The following is a 23,417-nucleotide window of genomic DNA, read 5'->3' on the forward strand; positions in this document are numbered from 1 at the left end:
AGAATTAATTTTTAATGTTCACAGTACTGGTTTAATCATTTTGTGAGATGTATCATGTGCTTCTCTGTGAGTATATAGATGATGTGACTGGCTCTGCAAAATCATGTGACTTGAAATTACTTAACAGCTTGAAACAGTTAGTACAAGCACAAAATAATGTGCTATGATGTATATATTCATTCTTATCAAATATTATCATTTTTAATAGACAATACAGATGTGAAAATATGAACTGTAAAGGTTGGAAAGGGACTGGTGTTAGCAGAGCAAATCACATTATATCATGCTATGTAGTATGATAATTGTCTCTTCAAATCTATTATGGCCTGGTATATAAGGATCACAGGAAGTCTATAGTTACACCCATGAGTACAGACCATTGATGGTGAAGTGCATCAAAATATTTATGGGAGGAGAAGAGCATGTATAGGAGTTCAGTTATACTACATTCATCACTTTAATCTGATTTAGACAATAACAACAGTACCAAAAGTTTAGAATTCTTTTACTAATCAAACAGCATATACTATAAGGTCAATAAACACATATTAAATGACTAGAAAACAAATGATGTAGCTATAAAAAATCTTGCTATACATACAAATGGACATGCAAGCTTACCTTTATAATAATCATGTCAAATTTACTGTATCAATGAGCTAACAGGAATTTCATGAAAAATCTATAGTACCCTGTGAAATGGGTTTCATAGTATACATTCCATGGATACCATTTGATGCCATGATTGAAATTTTACAGTATACTTCTCTGTTAGTTGCAGTACATATAGCTATATATGTGCTCATCAATATGCAGTGTCTTTTTGCTTGTACTTATTACATGAGCACACATTATGCACAAAGCTTAATACTATGTTAAAAACATTGCAAACTATATAGCTAAAGAGATGTGTGTATAGTATAGGCTATGGTACATATGACTTGCAGCAGGGCCTATACTGTGGACAAGAGTGTGGCTATGCAGTGTATTTGAGATTGATGTCAAGCAACTAGCTCAGTGGTATAATTTAACAGTCACATCATGCAAGTTCTATACCCACAATTAGCAAGTACATATGTCAGTAGCTACTAAATAAATCCACTATTCATTGCACAGATTTCAATGATTGAAAATTCTATAAAAATAGATACACAGTTTTAAAAAAAACACAATTTACATAATTATGTACATGACCAAATGTATACACGTAAGTTAACACAACACATGTACTGTATAGTTAAAGATATACATGTTACAGCACAAGCTAGTCAGTTGCACAGTTTAAAGTTTTTTGTTTTATTACTTCATCCTGCATGGCAGGTATAACACCTTTCTCAAACACAATTCTGAGCAATGATTCTGCATCCTCTATATTAGGGTATTGACGAAGAGCCCACTTGATGTAGACAAGAAATTCTTTCCAATCGATGTAGCCATTTTCATCCATGTCTAGTGCTTTTAGTCCCTTCTTTGTGGTTATACATCGGTAGCATCCAAAGTAAGGTTGCATAAAGCCATGGTAGAAGTTGTCAAATTGCAACCGATCATCATTTTGGATTGTATCCTGTTTATCCCACATATCCCATTCTTCACGTACCTCACTAATCAGTCGCTTATGGTGTAATGACTTAACTTCTACATTAGCTACAATTTCACCCATCTTTTCAGTAAGTTTTCCACCGGATCGATCAAACAAGATAGCTATCCCAGCTGCACTGTTGTATTCCTCCTTTCTGCCATTGCGAACATCTGAGAGCATTTGTTCTTTCATTTTCTGAGCTATTTCTTCAGTAAATTGTGGATCTTTCCCAAATTCACTTTCTAATTTATCAAGAATCATATCTGTGGTAGCAAGAGTAGTCATCCGGTTTGGTGTTTCAACACCAAAGAATTTGGCCAGATCAAAGTCACCAACTCCCAATACACCAAGAACAAGATCAATTGCTCGTTCCCCATACAGCACTTGCTTGGGATGTGGATCTTTTCCTGTTGTAATCCTAGTAACTTCTTTGGCAGCATTCCTCAATTCAGTACAGTTATATTTCTCCAAAATTTTGGTATTTCCTAGTCGAACAAGGTTCATCATCGTGACAGCAGAACAAGCATGGCCCAATGCGGCACCTTCTTCACAAAGACTAGCCCATATACCATCTGCACCAGCACAAAGACAATTGAGTTGTGAAGCTGTTTGAAGATCCCACTTTTGGTGGATGTGTACAAGAAGCTTCCCATTTAGCCAGCCATTGGCTGTCATGATCCTCCTCACACTGGCTGTCCATGCCTCAAGCTCTTCTGGCAGATATTCTCCCATCGGATCTTCAAAGCAAAACCCGAAAGGTCGATACTGAAGTGGAAACTTTGAAATAAATTGAACTATTTTGAGTACACGTTTTGGAGTTTTGCTCATAGCTAAAGGAAAATCACGAAAATTGAACATAACACATGCTTTCGTGGAGACGTTATTGTATACCCATTTTGACCACTTTTGGAGAAGCTGGCACATGTCATCTGTTGTAAATTTCGTCTCCCACTCTATATCCTCATTGGCCAGGTCCACTTCAAAAATTGTATTAGGAATGCCAAAATCATGATTCTTCTGCAGAGAAACTGGAATGGTCTCAGTATCACATCGGCCATCTTTAACTCCCTCAGTTATTTCAGAGAAGGAATAAAAATGAGTGAAGTCTTCGTCATGATCTTTGAGGTACTGCACAAAGTCGTCATCTACCTGAGTCATGTGTGAGAATGAGGCAATGATCACATCCTTGATGTTGGCCCTCTTCACCTGCCGGTAGATGTCCAGCTTATTCTGCAAGGTGTGACTGTGCAGCTGGCCAACTGTGCTCTCACGAATAGAGTTATCCAGCACGAAAAGGTCCAGGTCCTGTAAAATCTTACGTCTTTTGCTGTTAACTTCATTTATACCCGCTGCAACACGAGTAACTTCTTTTTCAACTTCGATTTCTTCTACCATATTTGCTGGAGCCATATTTTGTCCTCGATTATGTCTTTTGTGTCCGAGTCTCCATCCGCGGGATTGAAATGTTCCCATCTCTGGTTCAGCCCTTCCGGATGTAATAGGCAGTTTGATGTTCGAGTTTGTTTATTTATCATATACGTAGCTATTAAACTAGCCGCTAGCTGTTATAGGTAATTGCCTAATTGGCTTCAGTTTATGTGATGCGAGTCTGAATCACGTTGTATAATTATAATTACTTACGTAATTGTTTAGCTATGAGTTAGTGGCTATTACTCGGAACAATAATGACAATAACAATAACTGAACCAAAAGCATTTTAGCATCTAGTAGTTTCTCCGAGCATTCGACTTTGGGGACGCGTCTAGTAGTTTCCCCGAGCATTCGACTTTAGGGGACGCGAAAAGTAGCATTACTTACCGTTTAGGTTAGGTTCTGGTTCAGCTTCGGCTTCACCTTTAGGCCAGGGGTAGTCACTTCAATACTGTCTGTTGAAACACTTACGACCGGGATCAAGATTCAATCAAGCGATCAAGAGGCTTTTGCACAGTGAATCAAGCGATCAAGACGTCCGAAAAAGTGACGATCAAGCACCTTCGAAAGCTAATCTTTAGCGACACTAGGCTTTTATGGTAGACGATCAAGAATCAAGGCTATTTTATAGGTGAAATCAAGCGATCAAGGCAAAATTTCGACGATCAAAATTCTTGATCCCGGTCGCAAGTGTATCAACTGGTGGTATGGAAGTGACTACCCCTTGTTAGGTTATGTACTTCTTACCTTGCTTCTTACTGTATAGAGTAAGACTACCAGCACGTGATCATGAATAGCATTTATTAGCACAATATTGACGAATCACGATATTGTTGTATGTGGTCTCGGTTCACTGCCTGAGTGTCCTCTCTTTTACATACCTATCTATAGCTGTTTGGCAGGTGGTCAGGTCCTTGTCCATTAACGGTTGAATGTCACATGATCCGTGGTCACGTGATCTGTTAGCGGCCGGACGGGCTCGAGGCTGCGATTGCACGAGCCTTGGTATCTTTTGTATGGCTCGATAGGCATTGTTGGCCCCTTGCCCAGCTAACTCGAGCTTCTGTGGCTGCGAGTTCTATAGCCCAGAGAATGCCCACGTGGGGTGGTAGCTATAGGCTAGTGGACGTCCATTAGTACATAGGTAGGCGCTTGTAGGTATGCATATATAAGCTGTTCTGTCTAGATTACGGTGCAGAGTGAGCTGGCTTCGCTAATCTGATTGCCCATTGTGCCCGCTGATTAGCAAGCCGTCCTGCATGGACCACCTGACCACCTGTGTGTTCGTGTATGTATTATGTCGTTTACCTATGAGGCACCGCAGCTTACGCGATCACTGCTAAAAGTTGATGTATGCACGTCTGTTTGATTACAAGTTATAATGTTTGATTAAGCGTTGTAGCTACACTTCAATGACTCTGAAAATCGGCTGTTGTAATTACTCAGTGTGGAGTGTTGTATATAGTTATTATCACTTGGGAACTGGCGATGGATCGCCTGTGTGATGATAGGCCTGATGAGGCGTCGAGATTGAGCTTGCTAAGGTTCCCAGAGTTGTTGGTGACGGTTTGATATATCTTTGATATGCAGAGCTTTTCCACCGCCCCAGACGTTGTATCGCGGAGTCGGATAGACCTTTCTTTGCTGCTGTAGTAGCGGCCCCGATTCGGAAACTATGGCCAGCGAATCTTGTCGGATTAATTCCTGAGGCGGAGAGTGCCTCTTTAAATCGAATCACAAAAGTGCTGCGAGTGGACGGAGCGCCCGATTGAAGGTAGAATAGTGGACCTCTGCGGTCAGCTTCCCGGTGAGTTAGCCAGGCCAAGAGCGCTGACACTGGGCAGAGTTCATCATATGTTCTCGAGACGAATATGTCTGAGCCTTCGCTGTAGGGATCTGTTTTGGAATGCTTCAGGTGGAGTCTCAGGAGTTTAGGGTTCTCTAAGTTGTCGACTTCAATATCCTGTGGCGTAAGATCTCTTGTGGGGTCAAAGGGACCGTCCATTCCCAGGCATATTTCTCCTGAACGTAGAAAACCGAAGAAGCAGATAGTAAACGCCGCCCAGAGCATTATTTTGTCCTTGTTTAGTCCTTCGTGTTCCCATGTGGTCTTTATTCTTAGTAAAACCTCTGGGGTTACGGGGAGGCGGGGCTGAGGGTTATTTCTACCGGCTTTCGACTGACATGTCTTTATCCCTCTTAAGACTTGATTTAGTCGTGGTGTGTCGTCTGTCGAGGGCATCCGCTCACCCCTTCTAATGTGCAGTTGCCGCACCCCAGCCAAATAAACCTTGATAGTGTTATGCGATATATTGGTGTTGGCTAAATAGGATACAAATCTGCAGAGGAGTGGTTCTGTGGTTGGCGTAGGTTGTGTGTGTAATTGTTCACAAAATAATGAATAGTGCTTGATCCCAGCTCCATATGTCCTTGTAGTCGAGGTAGCTAGACCAGACTCAAGGAAGCTGTCCACAGCTCTGTCCAACGCTGTGAGGTCCAATCGGGTCGTTCTATTATTAGGAGCCTGATGAGTTGTTCCGGGAGGGCTGTTGGACTGGGGTGTGCCTGTGGATGTAGCATACGAAATAATGCTACATTGTTCCTAGACAGAGCGTCCGCTAGTACATTGTGTTGACCCGGTATGTGTCGAGCTTCAAGTTCGCACTGGTAGTGGGCGGTAAGGAATGCCAGGCAGCGTAACAGGTGCGCAGACTCCTGTAGTGCTGAAGTACGGTTATTAATCGCTGCTACTGCCGCTGTGTTGTCTGAGAATATTTGGATAGTATGCCCCTGCCAAGCCTTGCCCCATATAGCTGTTGCTAGCACAATTGGCGCCAGTTCTTTGGCAGAGATATGTGTGTCTTGAAGTGCACTGTTCCACGGGAGCTGAAACCAGTCGCAACCCCAGTAAGCTCCGCAGCCCCAGGTACCTGAAGCGTCAGAGATCAGTGTCAGTGGTTGCATCGATGGGGGTGGTATCATAGCTCGACCGTTCCAGTGACGAATGAACTGAAACCACCACTCAATATCTGATCTCGCCTCGTCGTAGAGGCGAAAAAATGGTTGGGGTCCGCTACGGTTGTAGAGAGATCAATTAGTCTGCGAAGAAAGATTCTGCTACTTCGGATCACTTTACTGGCATGGAACAGAACTCCAATGAGTGAGAGGAGGTTCCGTTTCCTGCAGGCCTTTAGGTTTCGCCAGTGAGCTAGAGTTTCGACAGTGTGAGACAGTTTGTCTTCTGGCAGACGAGTTTCCATAGTTGTGGAGTCCAGTTCTATACCCAAGAAGGTAATCCTTTCTAGTGGGCCTTGAGTTTTTGACGGCTCTAGGGGAAGACCTGCTTGCATGCATGTCTCATGCATGATAGCCATGTTTTGTTGGCATTCATCTGAGTGAGGTCTTCCGATCGTTAGGAAATCGTCAACATAGTGAATCGCCCAGGACACGCCCCTTCGCTGCATTATCCAGAGGAGGGCGTCGGCCACTGCAGATAATATGAGAGGCGCGGAGCGCAGGCCGAATGGGAGGACCTTGTCCACGTACGCTTGGGACTGCCATTCCAGACCAAGCAGTCTCCGATCGCTTGGGGCGACCGGTATGTTCCTGTACGCCTGTTCAATGTCCATTTTAGCCATTAAGGTGCCAGGACCCAGCTGCTTTATCTGTTGTACCGCGAGGTCCACTGATGCGTAGTGAAAACTGCAGTTCTCCTTGGGAATGCCGTCATTGACGCTACATCCTTCCGGGGAGGAGAGATCCATGATAAGGCGCCATTTTCCCGGCTTTCCTTTTTTGGGGATGGCACCTAGCGGGTTAAATTGTATGTTCAGTCGCTTTGCAGCCTGTATTGGGCCGACGTAGCCCAGTTGGCCCCGTGACAGTTCGTCCTGAATGTATGCGGAGACGACCTCTGGGTGTGCCCTTGCTGAGATCAGGTTGGTTGTAGCTGCCTCTAGCCTTGACGAGGCCTCAAATCCAAGGGGGAATCCCTTTTCTAGGCCTGCGAGTATCAACTGAGCAAATTGGCGATCCGGATGATGTTTTAAATGTTCCTGCCAGAATGAGATCACCACTGGAGATACAATGTCAGTTGTGTGTTCCGGTAAGGGCAGACCGGGGTCCAATTTCCTGGATGTTAGTCTTTCCGGCTGTTGAGTATAGGGGTACCTCCCTGCTGATGCTCTTGCTGGACCTGTGAAAGTAGGATGATACTGAATCGGTGAATTCAGTATTTCCCGTGGGGTTGAGAGGTATTCAATTATTATTGTTATAAGTAATTGATTAGACTGATGAAATTAACATGATACACAAGTGAAATGGGATAGCATTGCTATCTGTCGCTTAAATCAGTGGTTACAATTCTGATAGGTGTTCAGTACCTCTAGTCATGTTATGGCTTGCTGCCTGCCTCGGGGTGCGGACATTTTGACCAGGGGTGCTTTGCACCACATCGAAGGCAGATATGACGGCGGTGACACCTGGTATAATCACAACCTTTAGTATTGTAGTTGCGGCAGATCTCTGGTGGTTTATTTGTGCGGGATGTCTCTCCCGCTTGCCCTTCTCTACGGTGGATCTTTTGTTGAGGCATCATGGGACAGCCAGAGGTAGAGTGATCTAGTGATTGGCAATTCCTGCACCAAGCTTCGTTTGGATCCTTGGCCATTCCGGTGAAACACTGGGAGAAGAACTTTGCCTCCCGGTGTCCTGCAGCTTCTGCCCATGGAAGGGATGGCCTGGCTGCTGCCTCTTGCCTGTAGTTAATGTCATAAACAACCCAGGAGGGCCACTTGTATTTCCTGGCATATTTGGCAATTTCAAATTGATATGCCATGAGCTCTGGGAGTCGCTGCGGCTGGTCTGTTCCCAAAACTGCAGTATATACTGCAAAACACTGTGCCCATATGAGAAAATCTGGGATCAGTTTCTTCTGGTTCTCTACCTCTTTGAGTTGAAGTAGTGCCAAAATTGACATCTGGCTTGTGTCGAGGACTGCTGGGGGCCGTGCTTTTGCTGGGGGAAGGTCACAAAAGTTGACAAATTCTCCTGCCTTTATTTGTCGGATTAGTTTCTTAGAAAGCAGTGGTAAGCCGCCCCCGATTGAGACCACTGAGTTTGTCGACTCTGTAAGCAGTGTGTTCATTGATTCTGATGGTGTATCACCATACAGCCATGCGGTTGTGATTGCCTGGGAGCCGTTTTCTGCCGTGGGAACTGTCACATTGGCTGTTGATATTCCCACTGATTGTGTGAGTTGAGATGAGGGTGATGTGAGGCATGCTGCCGATGTTGAGCTGGAAGCTTGAACTGATAACCCTTCATGCTCAGTTGTAAGTTGATTGACTGCAGCTGAGTGTAGTTGCTGAGAGGTTGGGAGCACCCCCAATCTCTGGAGACCTGTTGAGGGAGGAGGGTTTACTCTGACATATTACAGTGTTAAGGCAGGAAGTCACCACTACCTGCCCTGGTGTTGTGGTTTTGTTGTTGCCTACCCAGTGGCCTTTAATATTATTATTTGACTTGTTTATTTGGGTTCTATGGGCCTCAGATATGTGACCTGGGAGCACTCTACCAGACTTTTGGGGAGTAGTAGCTTATGTGTGTGTACTACTGATATCTAGTACATTCTTGTGTTGTTTGTATGCTACCGGTATCTATGTTGTGAGATACCGATGTAGCTTAAGTGTATGTACTGCTGATGTAGCCTACGTGTGTATGATGTACAGTGACAGTTGTCTGCTAACAAGATCGCTGAAGACTCTGTGCTACTGATGTAGCTTATGTCTATGTGATGTGACTGCTACTGAAATGGCTGATGTCTGTGTGCTACGAAGGTGGGTGATGTCTGTGTGCTACTAGTAGAGCCAATGATTGTGTACTACTGACATAGCTGGAGTCTGTGTGCTATGAATTGTGACGTAGCTGAAGTCTGTGTGCTACCGATATGAGACTAATTGAAGTCTGTATGTGTGTGCTACAAAGGTAACCGATGTCTGTTACTGGTGTGGCTGATGTCTATGCTGCTGGCATAATGATTGTGCCACCGATTTCTATAGCTGATGATTGTGAGGTACCAGTACTTACATAGCTGATGCCTGTGTGCTACTGACATAGTTGATGTCCGTGTGCTACCAATGTCACTGGTGATTGTGTATTTAAGTTTGTGTGCGACCGATGTCGGTGTGCCACCGATGTAGCCGATGATTGTGTGCTACTGCTGTAGTTGAGGGTTATGTGCTACCATTGTAACTGATGTGTGTGCGTGCTAGACATAGCTGATGTATGCTACCACTGTGGCTGATGTCTGTATGCTACCGGCATACGGCTGATGTTTGTATGCTACTGATGTAGCTGATGATGGTGTGCTACTGATGTAGCTGATGATGGTGTGCTACTAACGTAGCTGATGATGGTATGCTACCAGTGTGGTTGACGATTGTGCTACTGATGTAGTTGATGTCTGTGTGCTACTTATGCCGCTGATGATGGTGTGCTACCAACGTGGTTGATGATTGTGCTACTGATGTAGATCATGGGTGTGCCAGCAGCATAGTTGATGTTTGTGTGCTACTGATGGTTGTGTACCACCAGCATAGTTGATGATTGTGTACCACCAGCATAGTTGATGATTGTGTACCACCCAACATAGCTGATGATTGTGTGCTACTAGAGTAGATGATGGTGCGCTACCTACGTAGCTAATGGTCGTGTGCTACCTATGTAGCTGATGGTTGTGTGCTACCCGACACTAATGTAACTGTGTTTCCGACGTAGCTGACAATTGTGTGCTATCAACATAGCTGATGAATGTGTGCTACCAGCGTGGCTGGCGCTTGTGCTACTGATGTAGTAGTGTGTGCCACCAGCATAGCCGATGTTTGTGTGCTACCGATGTAGCTGACGACTGTGTGATACCAGGGTAGCTGATGATGGTGTGCTACCGACGTAGCTGATTGTGTGCTATCGAAGTAACTGGTTGTGTGCTACCGACGTAGCTGTTTGTGTGCTACCGACGTAGCTGATTGTGTGCTACCGACGTAGCTGATTGTGTGCTACCGACGTAGCTGATTGTGTGCTACCGACGTAGCTGATTGTGTGCTACCGACGTAGCTGATTGTGTGCTACCGACGTAGCTGATTGTGTGCTACCGACGTAGCTGATTGTGTGCTACTTGCGTAGCTGATGTATGAGCAGCACAGTTGTACTCGTGCTTGTGCCACTGGGGTGGTTGAAAACAGTGGTCGTCAGACACCAGACCTATGGCTGATCTTCTGGTACGCCAGCAGTCCAGAGGTGGGGTACTGTGACGTGTCAGTGATTTCCTGATTCTACCAGATCAGTGAGTTGTATGAATCCAGTTAACCTCCTGGACATGTTGAATTGAGCTGCTCGGTTATAAGCTCCTGTCTGGTTTTGTTGTCAATCCACCTGTCCCCACTGATTCAGGCCTAGCTATTCCTGTTCAATGTTTACCTCATCCTCCTATGGGCTAAATACCTGACATCTAAACTCCATTTTTCTTGGAATCCACCTTGTTTAATCCCATTCAATAGTTCCCTGACCGTAAAACGACACAAACCCGCCCAAGGGTGTCCTTTGAAACTACATTCTAAGCTATTACGGGGTTCACTATATTTCACTCCCTTCCTGTGTGAAGGGAGGAGAATGAGTAACGGGTGCCTGGTTTGTGGGGACTTCCGGTGGTAGGTGGCAACTTACCCGACTGACTCCAGCTGGACGGCACTGAAGCATTTGCTGGTAGAACTGGTTGCTGGTCGGACTGTATCATCAATGCCACTGCAGCTAGGGCGCTCGGGTTGGAAGCCAAACCAGTAACAATTGCTTGTACATCCTCTGGCCTTAAGCTGACTGTCGCCACCGTTGTTGTCGGAGTAGAAGTAGACGTTGATATGGCAGAGGTCATAGTGTTTCCACTGAAGGTTGGAATATCGCTGTCTTCCATTTCACACTTTCACGCACGTTGACACGTTCAATCACGTTCCAGAAATGGCGCCTTTTTTATCACGCGACTAATAACCATGTACGGGGCGTGCGTGATTCTTTCAGTGCTAACCACGGTTAAGCTATTAACCTTAATTAAGGTAGAAAAGGATGTACAATTATAGTAACTGTTGACTGCGTGTCTGAAGTAATGCACCTATCAATGTTTTGCCCCACTACTATGAACACGGGTAGAAGTGGGGGCTAGGCGGGGATTAGTGGGAATCGACCTCAAACCGTGCCCCAGGTGGTGGGGTATTTGATGCTACGAGGGCACGTAGTGGGTGTTTCGTGGTCTTTTACTGGGAGATAAGTGGGGGATTCGACATCAAAAGTAGCCCCAGGTAGTGGGGATAAGAATTTTTAAATGTTCAAATCCCCACCTCAGTATCCCCCACCTCTGCCCGTGTTTATAGTAGCTAGTGGGGCAAAACATTGATATGCGCATAAAAGATACAATATACGAATTAGTCTATAGCTATATATATAGTAATGCATACTGTGATCATGCATATTCAAAGTATCACTGTGCCGCCATAAAAGCAGTCACGCCAGTCAGCTAAAAGGATGCATCATGATGATGATGAGATTCATTGTTTATTGTTGCATGGTTTGACTTCAAAGGTTCACACAACTAATATATGTGGATGCTATAGCACAGCTATATAAATAGGCAGTGGTTACTGAACTACTCCGCAAGCTGTAGGCAGTGTGCTAACCACTCTACTAGCCACCCACTACCCCTATTATTTAGTTAAATTCAGACTTCAACGGTCACTCAAGAATCATCAGTACAGTAGCTTCATACCTATTCTTTGTTTAGTATTTATTAATTACTGAAATGCCAATGGTGGTTATTGTTACTGAGCTATAGAAAAAAATACAAATGCACTTAAATTTGAATATCAGTCACAGCTAGCTATACGTATAAGTATTTCCAAGCTAGAGATGAAACTTTTGACAATGAAATAGCAAATGGAATGGGGTTATTACTGTAGCTTATGGCCAACCAGAATTGAAAGTTTCCAAGTATTACCGCTATGATATATGTAGTACTTTAAAATGCTGTGGCAGTACCTAGACTGCTCCATGCCAGTCAAAGAATTGAAAAATAGCTCATCTAAGTGGTAGCTATACTTTTAACAGTACATGTAGAATTTGAAAAGCAGGAAATGATGATTGGGATAATTATATTATGAATGATGCATGGAGCTAGAAAGCTGGCCATGCCCATTCTTTAGAACCATGTCCTATATATAGCCCTGCTGCATAATGTGGAGGCACTAAGTTATCAGTATATGTATATACTTGCTCTTATGATCATTGGCTATAACTGTTGATGATTTATCTATAGTAAAACACCGGCAAGTACTCTTCCATTTCCTTATTTGCTGCTGCAAATCCTTCTGAACCAACATGGAGCAACACTCAACAATCAGATTATGATACTCACAATAGACCACCTCAAGAGGACACTCATTCTAGGGAGTCTCCATGTCTTCTGTATTCATGAAGGTTCACACTGATGAATGTAATTTTTTATATGTTGGCCATGGCTGTTGTTCTCCCATGATTTGACAAATGTCTATATATACGTACGTATTATGTAACAATTGCAAGTAAAGTCATGTAGAAGTGAGTGCATATGCCACATCATGAGGTTAGCTGTTCCTCACAGTTCAAGTGGACTGACAGCATATCATTATGAAATAATATCAGATCACATGCAATTATTAGGAAATATAAGAAACTTCACTACGATGATGTACATATGTGACCCGGTCTGACAAAATCAGTCTTATATGCTGTCAAATTTTGACTATTATTTTAAAGTTTGAAGTTTAATAACTTTCTGTCTGAATATATATGATAACTATGTAACACTTTTACCGCTTATGTAAAAATCCATGGAGATTTTCCTGAATTTTACAGGATTGTTATAGCTTATTCAGAAAAGGAGATACACAATGTTAAGCTGACATATGTATTTTAGGGCTATAAGACTGATTTTGTCATATTGAAACTCATCTGGTAATATGGAAACATTGACAATCAATCTCATGATATGTCAGAAAAGGATTCAAGTGCATGAAACAGTTCAACCAGGTCAGGGATACTCAGCATCATTTTCATGCTTTTACCATTTAGTTTTGCTATTATTCTTTTATAGCTAATTGCTATTGACTGCATTTTTTGAAGTGCCTGAACTATAAAGTCTTCAAGTATAGCAACAGCATATCGGCCATGGAAATTGTTTAACATCAAGATATAAAATATTATTATGTATTTTTATATAGTAAACTACTGCACATGTCTGTAACTTTTTCTTTCAAATCTGATCATGGCTTGAGTAAATTTAACATTTGAGCCAGTCTTAATAATAATTACTAAATCATATACTGTTAATAGTGACATTATTTTAGTGGACATAATGCAAGTGGAGCATGGGAAACTACATTCTCAATCAGAGTGCATAGCCCAATATGTTTTTTACCTGCAAACAGTCCACTAAAAAATAATTTGAAGGCTCCTAATGATATTATTTTGATTAATGAAACAATGTATGATATATGGCACATTAAGATTTTTGCGTAATTTGTATGGAGACCTATAGAAAGCAAAGTATTATACTTATAATCTTTTCTCTTTGTATTTGTCTTGCTAGTTAGAATAGATCACTTATAACCTATGGTTAAGCATGTTGGCCTTTTGCAGTGTGCCCATCTGAAAAGAGAACAAAATTATATATATATATATATATATATATATATGCATACAAAGCATAAACAGTAGTTGGCTATAATTGTGTACAATGACAAAATTGTAGGCAAATACCTCTACAATATATAAATGGACATTGGAACATGTGTACATCATCAAGCAATAATCACTCATGCCAGTTATCAATATGACAAGGCTGGGCTTTTTGCATGCAACTAACCATTTACGTATCTACAAAAAATCACAGTGATTTCATGATACATAACAGTATCTAAGGAGACATGCAGACTCAAATCGCACATAACAAAAATTGATATATTTTATTTTTATTAATTAAGGCTATACAGCACAAGTGCTGAAGGTCTGTAGGACACCTGGTCTTACAGCCTGTTTAAACTTGTTACATTAAGTGTGTTTAAAAACATGGAGAAATGAGAAAAAATCCATGACAGCATCGAACCTGCAGCCATCCAATTAATGCTCGAACACTTACAGGAGTCTGCCAGGCGGTCAGGACATTTTCTCCTTGTCAATTTCATATATATATGTATCCATAGGAACTCTAGCAAGTGACTTATTATCTTGAAGTACCCCATGTGGAACCAATGGACATTAGTTTATTTATTAAGGCTTTACAGCACAAGTGCTGAAGGTCATTTAATCAACTACACAACAACACAATCAAATAATATAACTCCATACTATGTGATTCATGTAAACACCGAAGAAATGTAATGTAATACAGTTATACCTATCATGTGTGCATGTAAAATACAAAAAAATAGCCTATTATATTAATTGTATTTCAGACACTTCAAAGAAGACCGTATCATTAACAAGGAATTTGCAGTCACCACGAGGGTCATAAAATAGGTCATAGGAAATAAATTTATCAGCATACCAAATCGAGTCATTGCCCTTTGTAGCTTTTCGCTTAACAGAAATAGTGTATGCCTGTGAATGGTGTTTGGAATCGCTAATCTGATTTAGCAATTTTACTTCAAACCTTTTCTTCATTGGCCAATTCAGTAGATGATCATTTGGACCTTCTTCTATGAACAAGCACACTGATATATGTGTACCCTTGCAATCATCCCAACCAGCAGGAACGACATTCAATTTTATTTCATAACCGTTCTCATGTGTAAAGAACGTGTGGCTGTACCAATCATCATCATTTCTTTTCTTCCGATCAAACTCTGATACCTTTATAATAACAGGAAGAATTTGATTGCAACTATTACTTGCCATCGTATTTATATGGAAACCCCACTGTACTTGGTCTATTATTTTCTGCAGCCTCATCTGTGACTGAATTTCAATTGCTTCAATTTTTTCTTGTAATTTTGACAACGCTTTATCAGTGCTGGTGGTCAACTGCCATTTAGTTGAAGCTAACTCCTGTTCAGTGGATGCTAATTTATCTTTGGTGCTGACAAGTTCTGACATGGTGAAGGATAAGTGCTCCTCCATTTTCTCTTGGTTGTGTTGTGGAAGATCCTTGCGAGCCAACATAGTCTTACACCCCACGTTGTGGTATCTACACTGGATCATCTCAAGAGGACACTCCATCTTGTGAGTCTTCATGTCTTCACGAAGGATTGCTTCAGCTTCACATTTGTTGGGACAGACCGATGGAAATTTAGGACACAGCTTTATATGTAGGCCTTCAATATAGTGCTGTTTGTCTACAATTTGGCAATACAGACAGGTAATCTTACGAAACTGGCATTCATTCTCTATGTGGTTTTGTAGGTATTGTCGTTGAATAGAACCTAAGCACTCAACATTAGGACACTCCACTTCTTCAAGAGGACATCTTTTTCTGTGATCACTCATATCTTCACGAGGTATGTCTGATATTCCACAGTCATTAGGACAGGACAGAGGAAACTTTGGACACTTGTCTATGTGACTGCCCTTGATAAATTGAAGCTCATCTGTAATATGGCAGTACTGACAATCAGCCTTGCGACGTGGACATTCATTTTTCAAATGATCGTTTACATATTTCCGTTGTAGAAGTTTATCGCATTTGTTGGAACAGGTAACTTCTTCAAATGGGCAACCATCAATGCTTTCAAGGTGGCCATTTATATCATTGATTTCTCCTTGCCATTCACATCCTCTTTCTTTGTTAGTACAATAGACATGAAGACTCTTAATGACTCGCTCATTTTGTTTATTACGAATCAGTTTAAATTCATCACTTCGACACACTGGACATAGGAATGGGTATAAAAAGACAGCATTCTTAGCATGATCAATACATGATTTACAAAAGGTATGACCACAACATTCACTAAGACATGGTTCTCTGCTGGGAAAGTGACATATTTTACATATCAACATGTCTGGGAGGGTCTCCACAAACTGATAATCATAACCACCTGTGGAAACTTCTGCTTGTTTTTCCATTCTAAAAATTAAAGAATATAATAAATTAAGATTAAACATACACACACACACACTAGTACTGAAATGATTATTCTGTTTTTTGACTATTTGGTCAGCATGACACTATTCGATTTGTTAACACACTATTCGAATAATCGTCAGCACTTTGTACAGATGGAAAAGCCAGCCTTGAAACTTAAGACTGTGAATGAAGTGATGTATCTATGCTGTAATAATTCTATTTTAGAAAGGATAGAAATAGCTCTTAGGCTTTACCATGCTCCCTAACAAAAGGTTTCGATAGAAGTATAATCTTAAATAATAATCAAATATTCGGTCGTTTTGTTTCACAACTATTCGAATAGTAAAAATTGCTACAATATTCATTTCAGCACTAACACACATGCACGTACACACACATGTTGTGCATTTTAATTATCAAAAATCTTAATCGAGAGCTAGGTTGAGGATTGCAAAAGTAGCATAATATAATGTGACAATATGTAGCTAATGCATGCCAAAATGGCCAGCAAACACAAACACACTACACATTATTACTAAATTATATAAAAAAACATGAAATGTTAGCATAATAGGCTTGACTTTTGAGCAAGCTGTTTTCAAAGCATAAAATTAATGGTGCTTAGACCTGCATGACATGTAGGTACATTATATACCATGTATACTACTGCAATTGTAAAATGCCTACACACAGGAAGTTCCAATTCAAGTTGTTGAACTTCCGTTAGCGCAACACATATACCCATAGACTTTGTGTTTCTGGAGCTAGGATCAAATCATGATCACCACTGGGTAGGTTTGGTGCATGAATTCATCAGAATTTCAAATTTCTGATTCCCTTTAGCCATCTGCATTGCAGTCATATGGTTTACCACTTGTGCAGGGTTTTCAGCACTTCTTGCATGCAAAGTGTGAATGTATAATGCATGAATATTTTATAGATGCTGATCTATCTGGCACTGTAGCTTGGGACTCCAGGCAGCTGTACATGCAGTATGCACTTTTTATGATGGTAGCATACATCAGGTAGTTGGAAAAGGTGGATACGATCGGATGCGGACATGGACATTTTCATAAAGCACTTTTACATTTATATAACAGTTATTTTTCATACCTAACGTTGTTTTTACAGCAGTCTTCACTTCCAGACCTGGGCGTCTATCTTGTCATAGCACTTATCCATTTATAAATGCACCTGTGAAGGACTAGACCAGCACTCCACAGAATGCCAAAGACCATATAGTACACATGCTCTACTTGTACACATGCTATAAAGTCTAATACAGAGTTTATAAATGTAGAGATTAGCTTGTGTGCCCCATGCAACTTAGCTTAGCAGGCCAAATCCACAATCTTACGCCTTTTAGTATAAGGTGCAGGTGCTTATAATACCAAGCGTTGAGGGTTTCAAGGACCTGGCCTACAAGATTAGGTTGGGACATGCCAGCTTAATCTCTATGACTCTGAATTAGATTTCTATAGCACTTCTACAACAATATATGGTCTTTAGAGTGTAATTTCGCACATGCGCTTATAAATGGATAAGTGCTATGACAAGATCAATGCCTGGGTCTGGAAACGAATGCTGCTGTAAAAACAACATTAGGTATGAAAAACAACTGTTTTGTAAATGTATAAGTGTATTTTAAAAATATCCGTGTTTGTGTCCACTTTTTCCAACTACCCGCGTGCATCAGTGGAATCCACTCTACTTCTTGTTAAAAAAATATCAATTAAGAAATTCCGTAGGTATAGCTAATTCATTGCATGCACATTAGCACATATATATACATACAACTTTTGAAAAAGAACTTGACAATTTCTACACAGCGAATAGCCAATGACAGTAGGCCTACCTAGCTACAGGCTTTTCACAGCACGAATGTGTTGTGCATGTGCAAGAAGCCCCTCCCACCAAAGCAAAGGGAAACCCTCGTGGCTAGGCAAACTCTGTGTTAAGTTTTGTAAGGAGAATTTTCACAAACTGCTCACGTAAAATCAAAGATATGTATCTTACATACATCAAATCCACTTTGGAATATGCAGCTACAGCTTGGGAACCTTACAGCAGACAGTCAATTAACAAATTGGAGTCTGTACAAAGACGAGCAGCTTGTTTTGTGATTCATGATTATTACCAAACTAGCAGTGTATCAAACATGTTATTACGTCTTAATTGGAATACCATGGAAACACACTTCAGACTTCAGATGTTGCACAAAATAATTCATAGTAGCGTGGATGTCTCACTACCTAGCTATATAACATATAGAACAAGGCATACCAGGGGCAGTGAACTTAAATTTATATAGCCAGACACATCTATTGATGCATACAAGTACAACTTCTTTCCTACTTCGATTCGATTATGGAACAATCTACCTAGAGATACTATAAGTTGTAACAATACTTTTAAGGAACATTTAAATAACACTACATTGTAAATTTTCTATAACTTAGCCTTAATTATTACACCTATTGTAACATACTCACTCATATGAGTTCTATAATCATTGCCTATAATAATTTATATCAGTAATAGCCACATCGACTGCAGTTAGCAGTGCTTAGCAACATAATTACAGAATTATGAAATATTTCATCAATTACACAGTCACAATACAAATTACTGTGATGATTCAATTTTGTATGTAGCAACAAACCATTACACTTTTTAAATTAATTCCAGTTAGGTTTGTTGGCTGCATGGCACCTGGTTTCTAAAAGTAGCACAATTGTTTTTAAGTTTGGCATAGGATGAAGATTGGAGTACAGAGATATACTGAGCTATTTAGCAGCAGTCTATCATGTAACATGACTATCAACACACTGTCTGTATGAAAATACGTTATGGTGAGGTTGACTTCATGCAGCTCGAAAAACTTACTGCAGTGAAGACATCAATATATGCTTAGCAGGCAAGTGTTAGTGTTAGCAAGACATTAAACGGCTATTCTATAAGAGTATAACGACCACAAAAGAAAATTTCACGCGTCACGTGATCTTTTCTCTATTTTCATTGAAATTTATCCACAATGACATCACAAGTACAATATGACCACATTATTTGAGGTACTAATGTACAGGTGCCTATGGAGACATTGTTTTGATCGATCGATCATAGTTTCACTCATGAAGAAAGACGAGGAAATATACCGACCAGTAGCCAACAGGTACGAGTATAACGTAACAAAAACCATTGCAAACAAGCGTTACCTAGAAAATGTTGCTCGATTTGGCTGAAATATGATCGATCAAAACAATTTCTCCTTAGGCAGACCCCCAAACAAAGAGGTTCAAAATGTAAAAGACCTGTGTGATCTATTTACCAGTATTACAACAACTTACCCTAACATACCCAACTGGCTGGCTGGTGACCTAAATTTGTCTAATATTGACTGGGAGAATAGTTGTACACAAGGCTCTGCATATCCCCTTGCTCTATGTGATACAGTTTTTGATTTTTTACAAGAATATGGTTTCACTCAAGTAGTGAACTTTCCTACCAGAGCAAACAATACCTTGGATGTATTTATCACTAATAGACCATCGCTCATCCATTCATGTAGTTCCATAGCAGGTATCAGTGACCACGAAGCTGTCTGTATTGAATCCTCTATCACACTTTCACAACAACAACAGTGCACTGAGAGAAAATTATATCTTTGGCACAAGGCAGATACATCTTCTATTAATGAAATTATAACCCAATTTACTAGTTCCTTTTTAAATAAGTTCTCACCCTCTACTCCAGTTGACACCTTGTGGGAAGAGTTTAAGATGATGTGTTTCGATTGTTTAGGTCTTGTTCCCACCAAACTTCGTTCTAATAGATCAAAGCAACCTTGGATAAATGCTTACATAAGGCGACTATCACGTAAGAAACAACGCCTCTATAACTTGGCCAAATTTTCTAACAGTAGGCATAACTGGGAAGTCTATCGAACCTTTAAAAGAAAAGTTCAAGGAGAATGCCGCAAAGCATATAACAACTACATTGGAGGGTTAATTGATGAGAAAGGTTCTGTTACAAAGAAACTGTGGTCTTATATAAAGAACCAAAGAAAGGATCATTGTGGTCTAGCACCTTTGAAAGTGGATGGAGTTGCCTACAATGACAGTCTAGATAAGGCTAAGATCCTTAATCATTATTTCACCTCAGTGTTTACACCAATCACAACGGATACACCCCCTCTGATGAATCAGCCACCGACAGCAGATATTGATCCTATTCAGGTTGACATTAATGGCGTTGTTGAGCTATTAAATTCTTTAGAGACTCACAAAGCTGCTGGACCTGATGAAATACCAGCACAATTTTTGAAGGAATTTAGTGAACTTCTTGCTCCCTCACTTACTGTTGTTTTCCAAGCATCGTTAAACCAGTGTTCTTTACCGTCCGATTGGAAAAGGGCATATATTGTACCCATTTTTAAGAAGGGTAACCGTGCTATCCCTAATAACTACAGACCCATTTCCTTGACTTGCATTTGTTCAAAAATTCTAGAACACATAGTTTATTCACATGTATTTGCTCATTTATCTCACCATAACATTTTATGTGACCAACAACATGGCTTTCGTCACTTAAGATCATGCGAGTCCCAACTGATATTAACTGTAAATGATTTTGCTGAAACCTTGAACAATGGAGAGCAGTCTGATGTAATATTTTTAGATTTTTCAAAAGCATTTGACAAAGTGTCCCATTACCATCTATTTCACAAGCTCCATCATTATGGTATTCGAGGAGATATACTAGACAGACATGGGGCCAAGTACATTTAAAAGTACTTAAGTAAAGTACAAGTACTTTTGAATTTTCCAAGTACAAGTACAAGTACTCCAGCAGCAATCAAGAGAGTACTTAAGTAAAGTACAAGTACATGCTGGAAGTACTTATGTAAAGTACAAGTACATTTTGCTGTAGTAAAATATATGCTGTATTCAGTGTATTGTAGTATGTAAGTGCGCCTAGGGGGTTGGTTTTTGTCAACCATTCTCTCTCTTAAACTCTTAAAATTCACTGACTTGAATAGCAGCATTGTTTTGTTTGCCAGAATGCTATGACATCATTAATCGTGGCAACATGGTACATAGTAAGGTTGGGGAAGGCAGTAGAAGAATTGCAAAAAGTTGTAAACTGCACCTTCACCCACTGTGTACAAACTACGTACAATGTTTGCAGTACTTACAAGTACTTAAAAGTACTTTAAGTACTCAAGTACATACAAGTACTTAGCAAAGTACTTGAGTATAAGTACAAGTACACTGGAGAAATTAAGAAAGTATTTAAGTAAAGTACAAGTACTTTCAAATCTGTACTTAAGTGTACTTAAGTATAAGTACTCATGTACTTGGCCCCATGTCTGATACTAGATTGGATAAAGAACTTTATGTTAAACAGATCTCAATGTGTAGTAGTTGACGGTCAACAAAGTGACCTGACTGGGGTATCATCTGGTGTTCCTCAGGGGACAGTCCTCGCTCCCCTATTGTTCCTTTGCTTCATTAATGACCTGCCTAACCGAATTACATCTAAGATAAAACTTTATGCTGATGACGTGCTATTGTATACTACGATTCATTCCCAAGATGGCTGTCACAGATTACAACAGGATCTTAACACTTTAGAACAATGGGCAGCTGACTGGAAAATGTCATTCAACTTACAAAAATGTGAATTTCTTAGAATCACTAACAAGAAGCACCCAATACTAGCTCAATACACACTGCAAAGTAAAACTATAAAAGAGGTAACACATGCTAAGTATCTAGGTGTAACTATCGACAAAAACTTATCCTGGTCAGAGCACATTAAACAAATTACTAAAAAGGCCAATAACACCAAATGCTTCTTGCAACGTAACTTGAGCAAGTGTCCTCTCCAAGTCAAAAGTAACTGCTACAAAGCCCTGGTCAAACCTATCTTAGAATATGCAGCCACAGTCTGGTCACCCCACACGCAAAGAGACATTGATGCCATAGAAAATGTCCAAAGACGAGCAGCACGGTTTGCATTTAACAACTATTCTAGATATTCCAGCGTCACTGAAATGTTATCTAACCTTAATTGGCCCACCTTAGCCAGATGCAGGAATGAACAGAAGGCTACAATGTTATTTAAAATTATATCTCACCAAATCGATATTAATGCTGATGATTTCCTTTTTCCTAATCCTAACCTACATCACACCAGAGGCCATGATAAGAGATTTTTAACCCCAATGACTAGAATTGACTGTTATAAATTTTCTTTTTTCCCCTCTGCAATCAATATTTGGAATTCCTTACCCCAACACGTGATTGATTTAACAGAGATTGACCAATTCAAGCACAGCCTAGCTGGACTAGTAACTGTTTTAATAATTTATCAATGTGTATATATGGTCTTGTGTATAGTAAATATTGTATAATTATATAAGTTTGTTTTTCTTTTGTAATTGACAGTAGCAATTGTACCCTTTTTTGTGCACCATACTCTTTTGAGGTCTGCACAACAATCAATAATAATAATAATAATAGGCGCCCGTACAGTACCCCCAAATAACTCGGCCATCTTGTGCTCGTGACGTCATTGTGGATAAAGTCCATGAAAATCGGGTCAAAGACAGACTTCGAGTAAAGACTTTTCAAAATAGGTATAGCCGAACTGAGTAGTTACTTGAACAACACGATCTTCTCGATTCTGAAACGAGCCACACCCACTTATCAAAAAGTACACTTCGCATGATACGCTTTAGTATTCAGTAAAAGAAAGCCAGTCAGTTACTGCGGTAGCGTCGGGAAATCCATCCACAATCATGAGTAGGCTCAGTTGTAAAAGCATGACCACTGCACACCAAAATAGTTATTTTTCAAGAACAATTAATGATTGGAACTCCTTACCAGTAGATCTTGTTGAAGTTGCAGATGCTGACATTTTTAGAACTGGACTACAATCATTATTGTAATTGTGTTACATGTATTCGGGCAAATCTGAGCACACCAGCAGGGCTGACTGCTCAGTAATAATAATAATCATAATCATAATCATGATTGTTTACCATCATTAAATTTTATAAATGGCATGCGACGCGAAACATCTTCTTAACTTTGTATCAAATTACCTGCAACTCAGGTGATAAATCCTTCACTCCAACAATCACTCAGTTCTGATTTCCTGGATGAACTCAAAACCTGGGACTTCGCAAAATCTTACTCTTATTAAAGCGCACACATAAGGCACGTGACCACTTGCTTTATTTTATTATGATACAAATCA

At 40.4% G+C, this 23,417-nt stretch overlaps 5 protein-coding genes across 6 annotated transcripts; 1 reads left to right on the top strand and 4 right to left on the bottom strand.

The window, feature by feature from the left end:
* Positions 1-1,156: 1,156 nt before the first annotated feature.
* On the bottom strand, positions 1,157-3,066 carry LOC136258411 (uncharacterized). Its single transcript, XM_066051727.1, has one exon. It carries the CDS (start codon positions 3,050-3,052, stop codon positions 1,265-1,267), a length of 1,788 nt encoding a protein of 595 aa, XP_065907799.1. The 5' UTR covers positions 3,053-3,066; the 3' UTR covers positions 1,157-1,264.
* Positions 3,067-4,481: 1,415 nt separating this feature from the next.
* Positions 4,482-7,402, bottom strand: LOC136259225 (uncharacterized). Its single transcript, XM_066052712.1, has 4 exons — positions 7,393-7,402; positions 6,132-7,205; positions 5,647-5,940; positions 4,482-5,575 (listed from the first exon to the last, which is right to left on the bottom strand). Exons 1-4 carry the CDS (start codon positions 7,400-7,402, stop codon positions 4,482-4,484), a joined length of 2,472 nt encoding a protein of 823 aa, XP_065908784.1.
* On the bottom strand, positions 7,316-11,014 carry LOC136258903 (uncharacterized). Its single transcript, XM_066052278.1, has 2 exons — positions 10,733-11,014; positions 7,316-8,410 (listed from the first exon to the last, which is right to left on the bottom strand). Exons 1-2 carry the CDS (start codon positions 10,974-10,976, stop codon positions 7,404-7,406), a joined length of 1,251 nt encoding a protein of 416 aa, XP_065908350.1. The 5' UTR covers positions 10,977-11,014; the 3' UTR covers positions 7,316-7,403.
* Positions 11,015-14,395: 3,381 nt separating this feature from the next.
* Positions 14,396-23,382, bottom strand: LOC136258038 (TNF receptor-associated factor 4-like). Of its 2 annotated transcripts, none has more exons than XM_066051342.1 (2): positions 23,263-23,382; positions 14,396-16,154 (listed from the first exon to the last, which is right to left on the bottom strand). In XM_066051342.1, the coding sequence occupies exon 2, from the start codon at positions 16,151-16,153 to the stop codon at positions 14,525-14,527; it is 1,629 nt and encodes a 542-aa protein (XP_065907414.1). In that variant the 5' UTR covers position 16,154; positions 23,263-23,382; the 3' UTR covers positions 14,396-14,524. The 2 variants fall into 2 exon arrangements, with proteins under 2 accessions (XP_065907414.1, XP_065907415.1); XM_066051343.1 differs by having other exon boundaries at positions 23,200-23,318.
* LOC136259226 (uncharacterized) lies at positions 19,400-22,256 on the top strand. The gene is made up of 3 exons (XM_066052713.1): positions 19,400-20,594; positions 21,533-22,166; positions 22,241-22,256. The coding sequence occupies exons 1-3, from the start codon at positions 19,400-19,402 to the stop codon at positions 22,254-22,256; spliced, it is 1,845 nt and encodes a 614-aa protein (XP_065908785.1).
* Positions 23,383-23,417: the final 35 nt, after the last annotated feature.

This window comes from Dysidea avara, chromosome 6 (assembly GCF_963678975.1).
Source record: "Dysidea avara chromosome 6, odDysAvar1.4, whole genome shotgun sequence".
NCBI lineage: Eukaryota > Metazoa > Porifera > Demospongiae > Dictyoceratida > Dysideidae > Dysidea > Dysidea avara.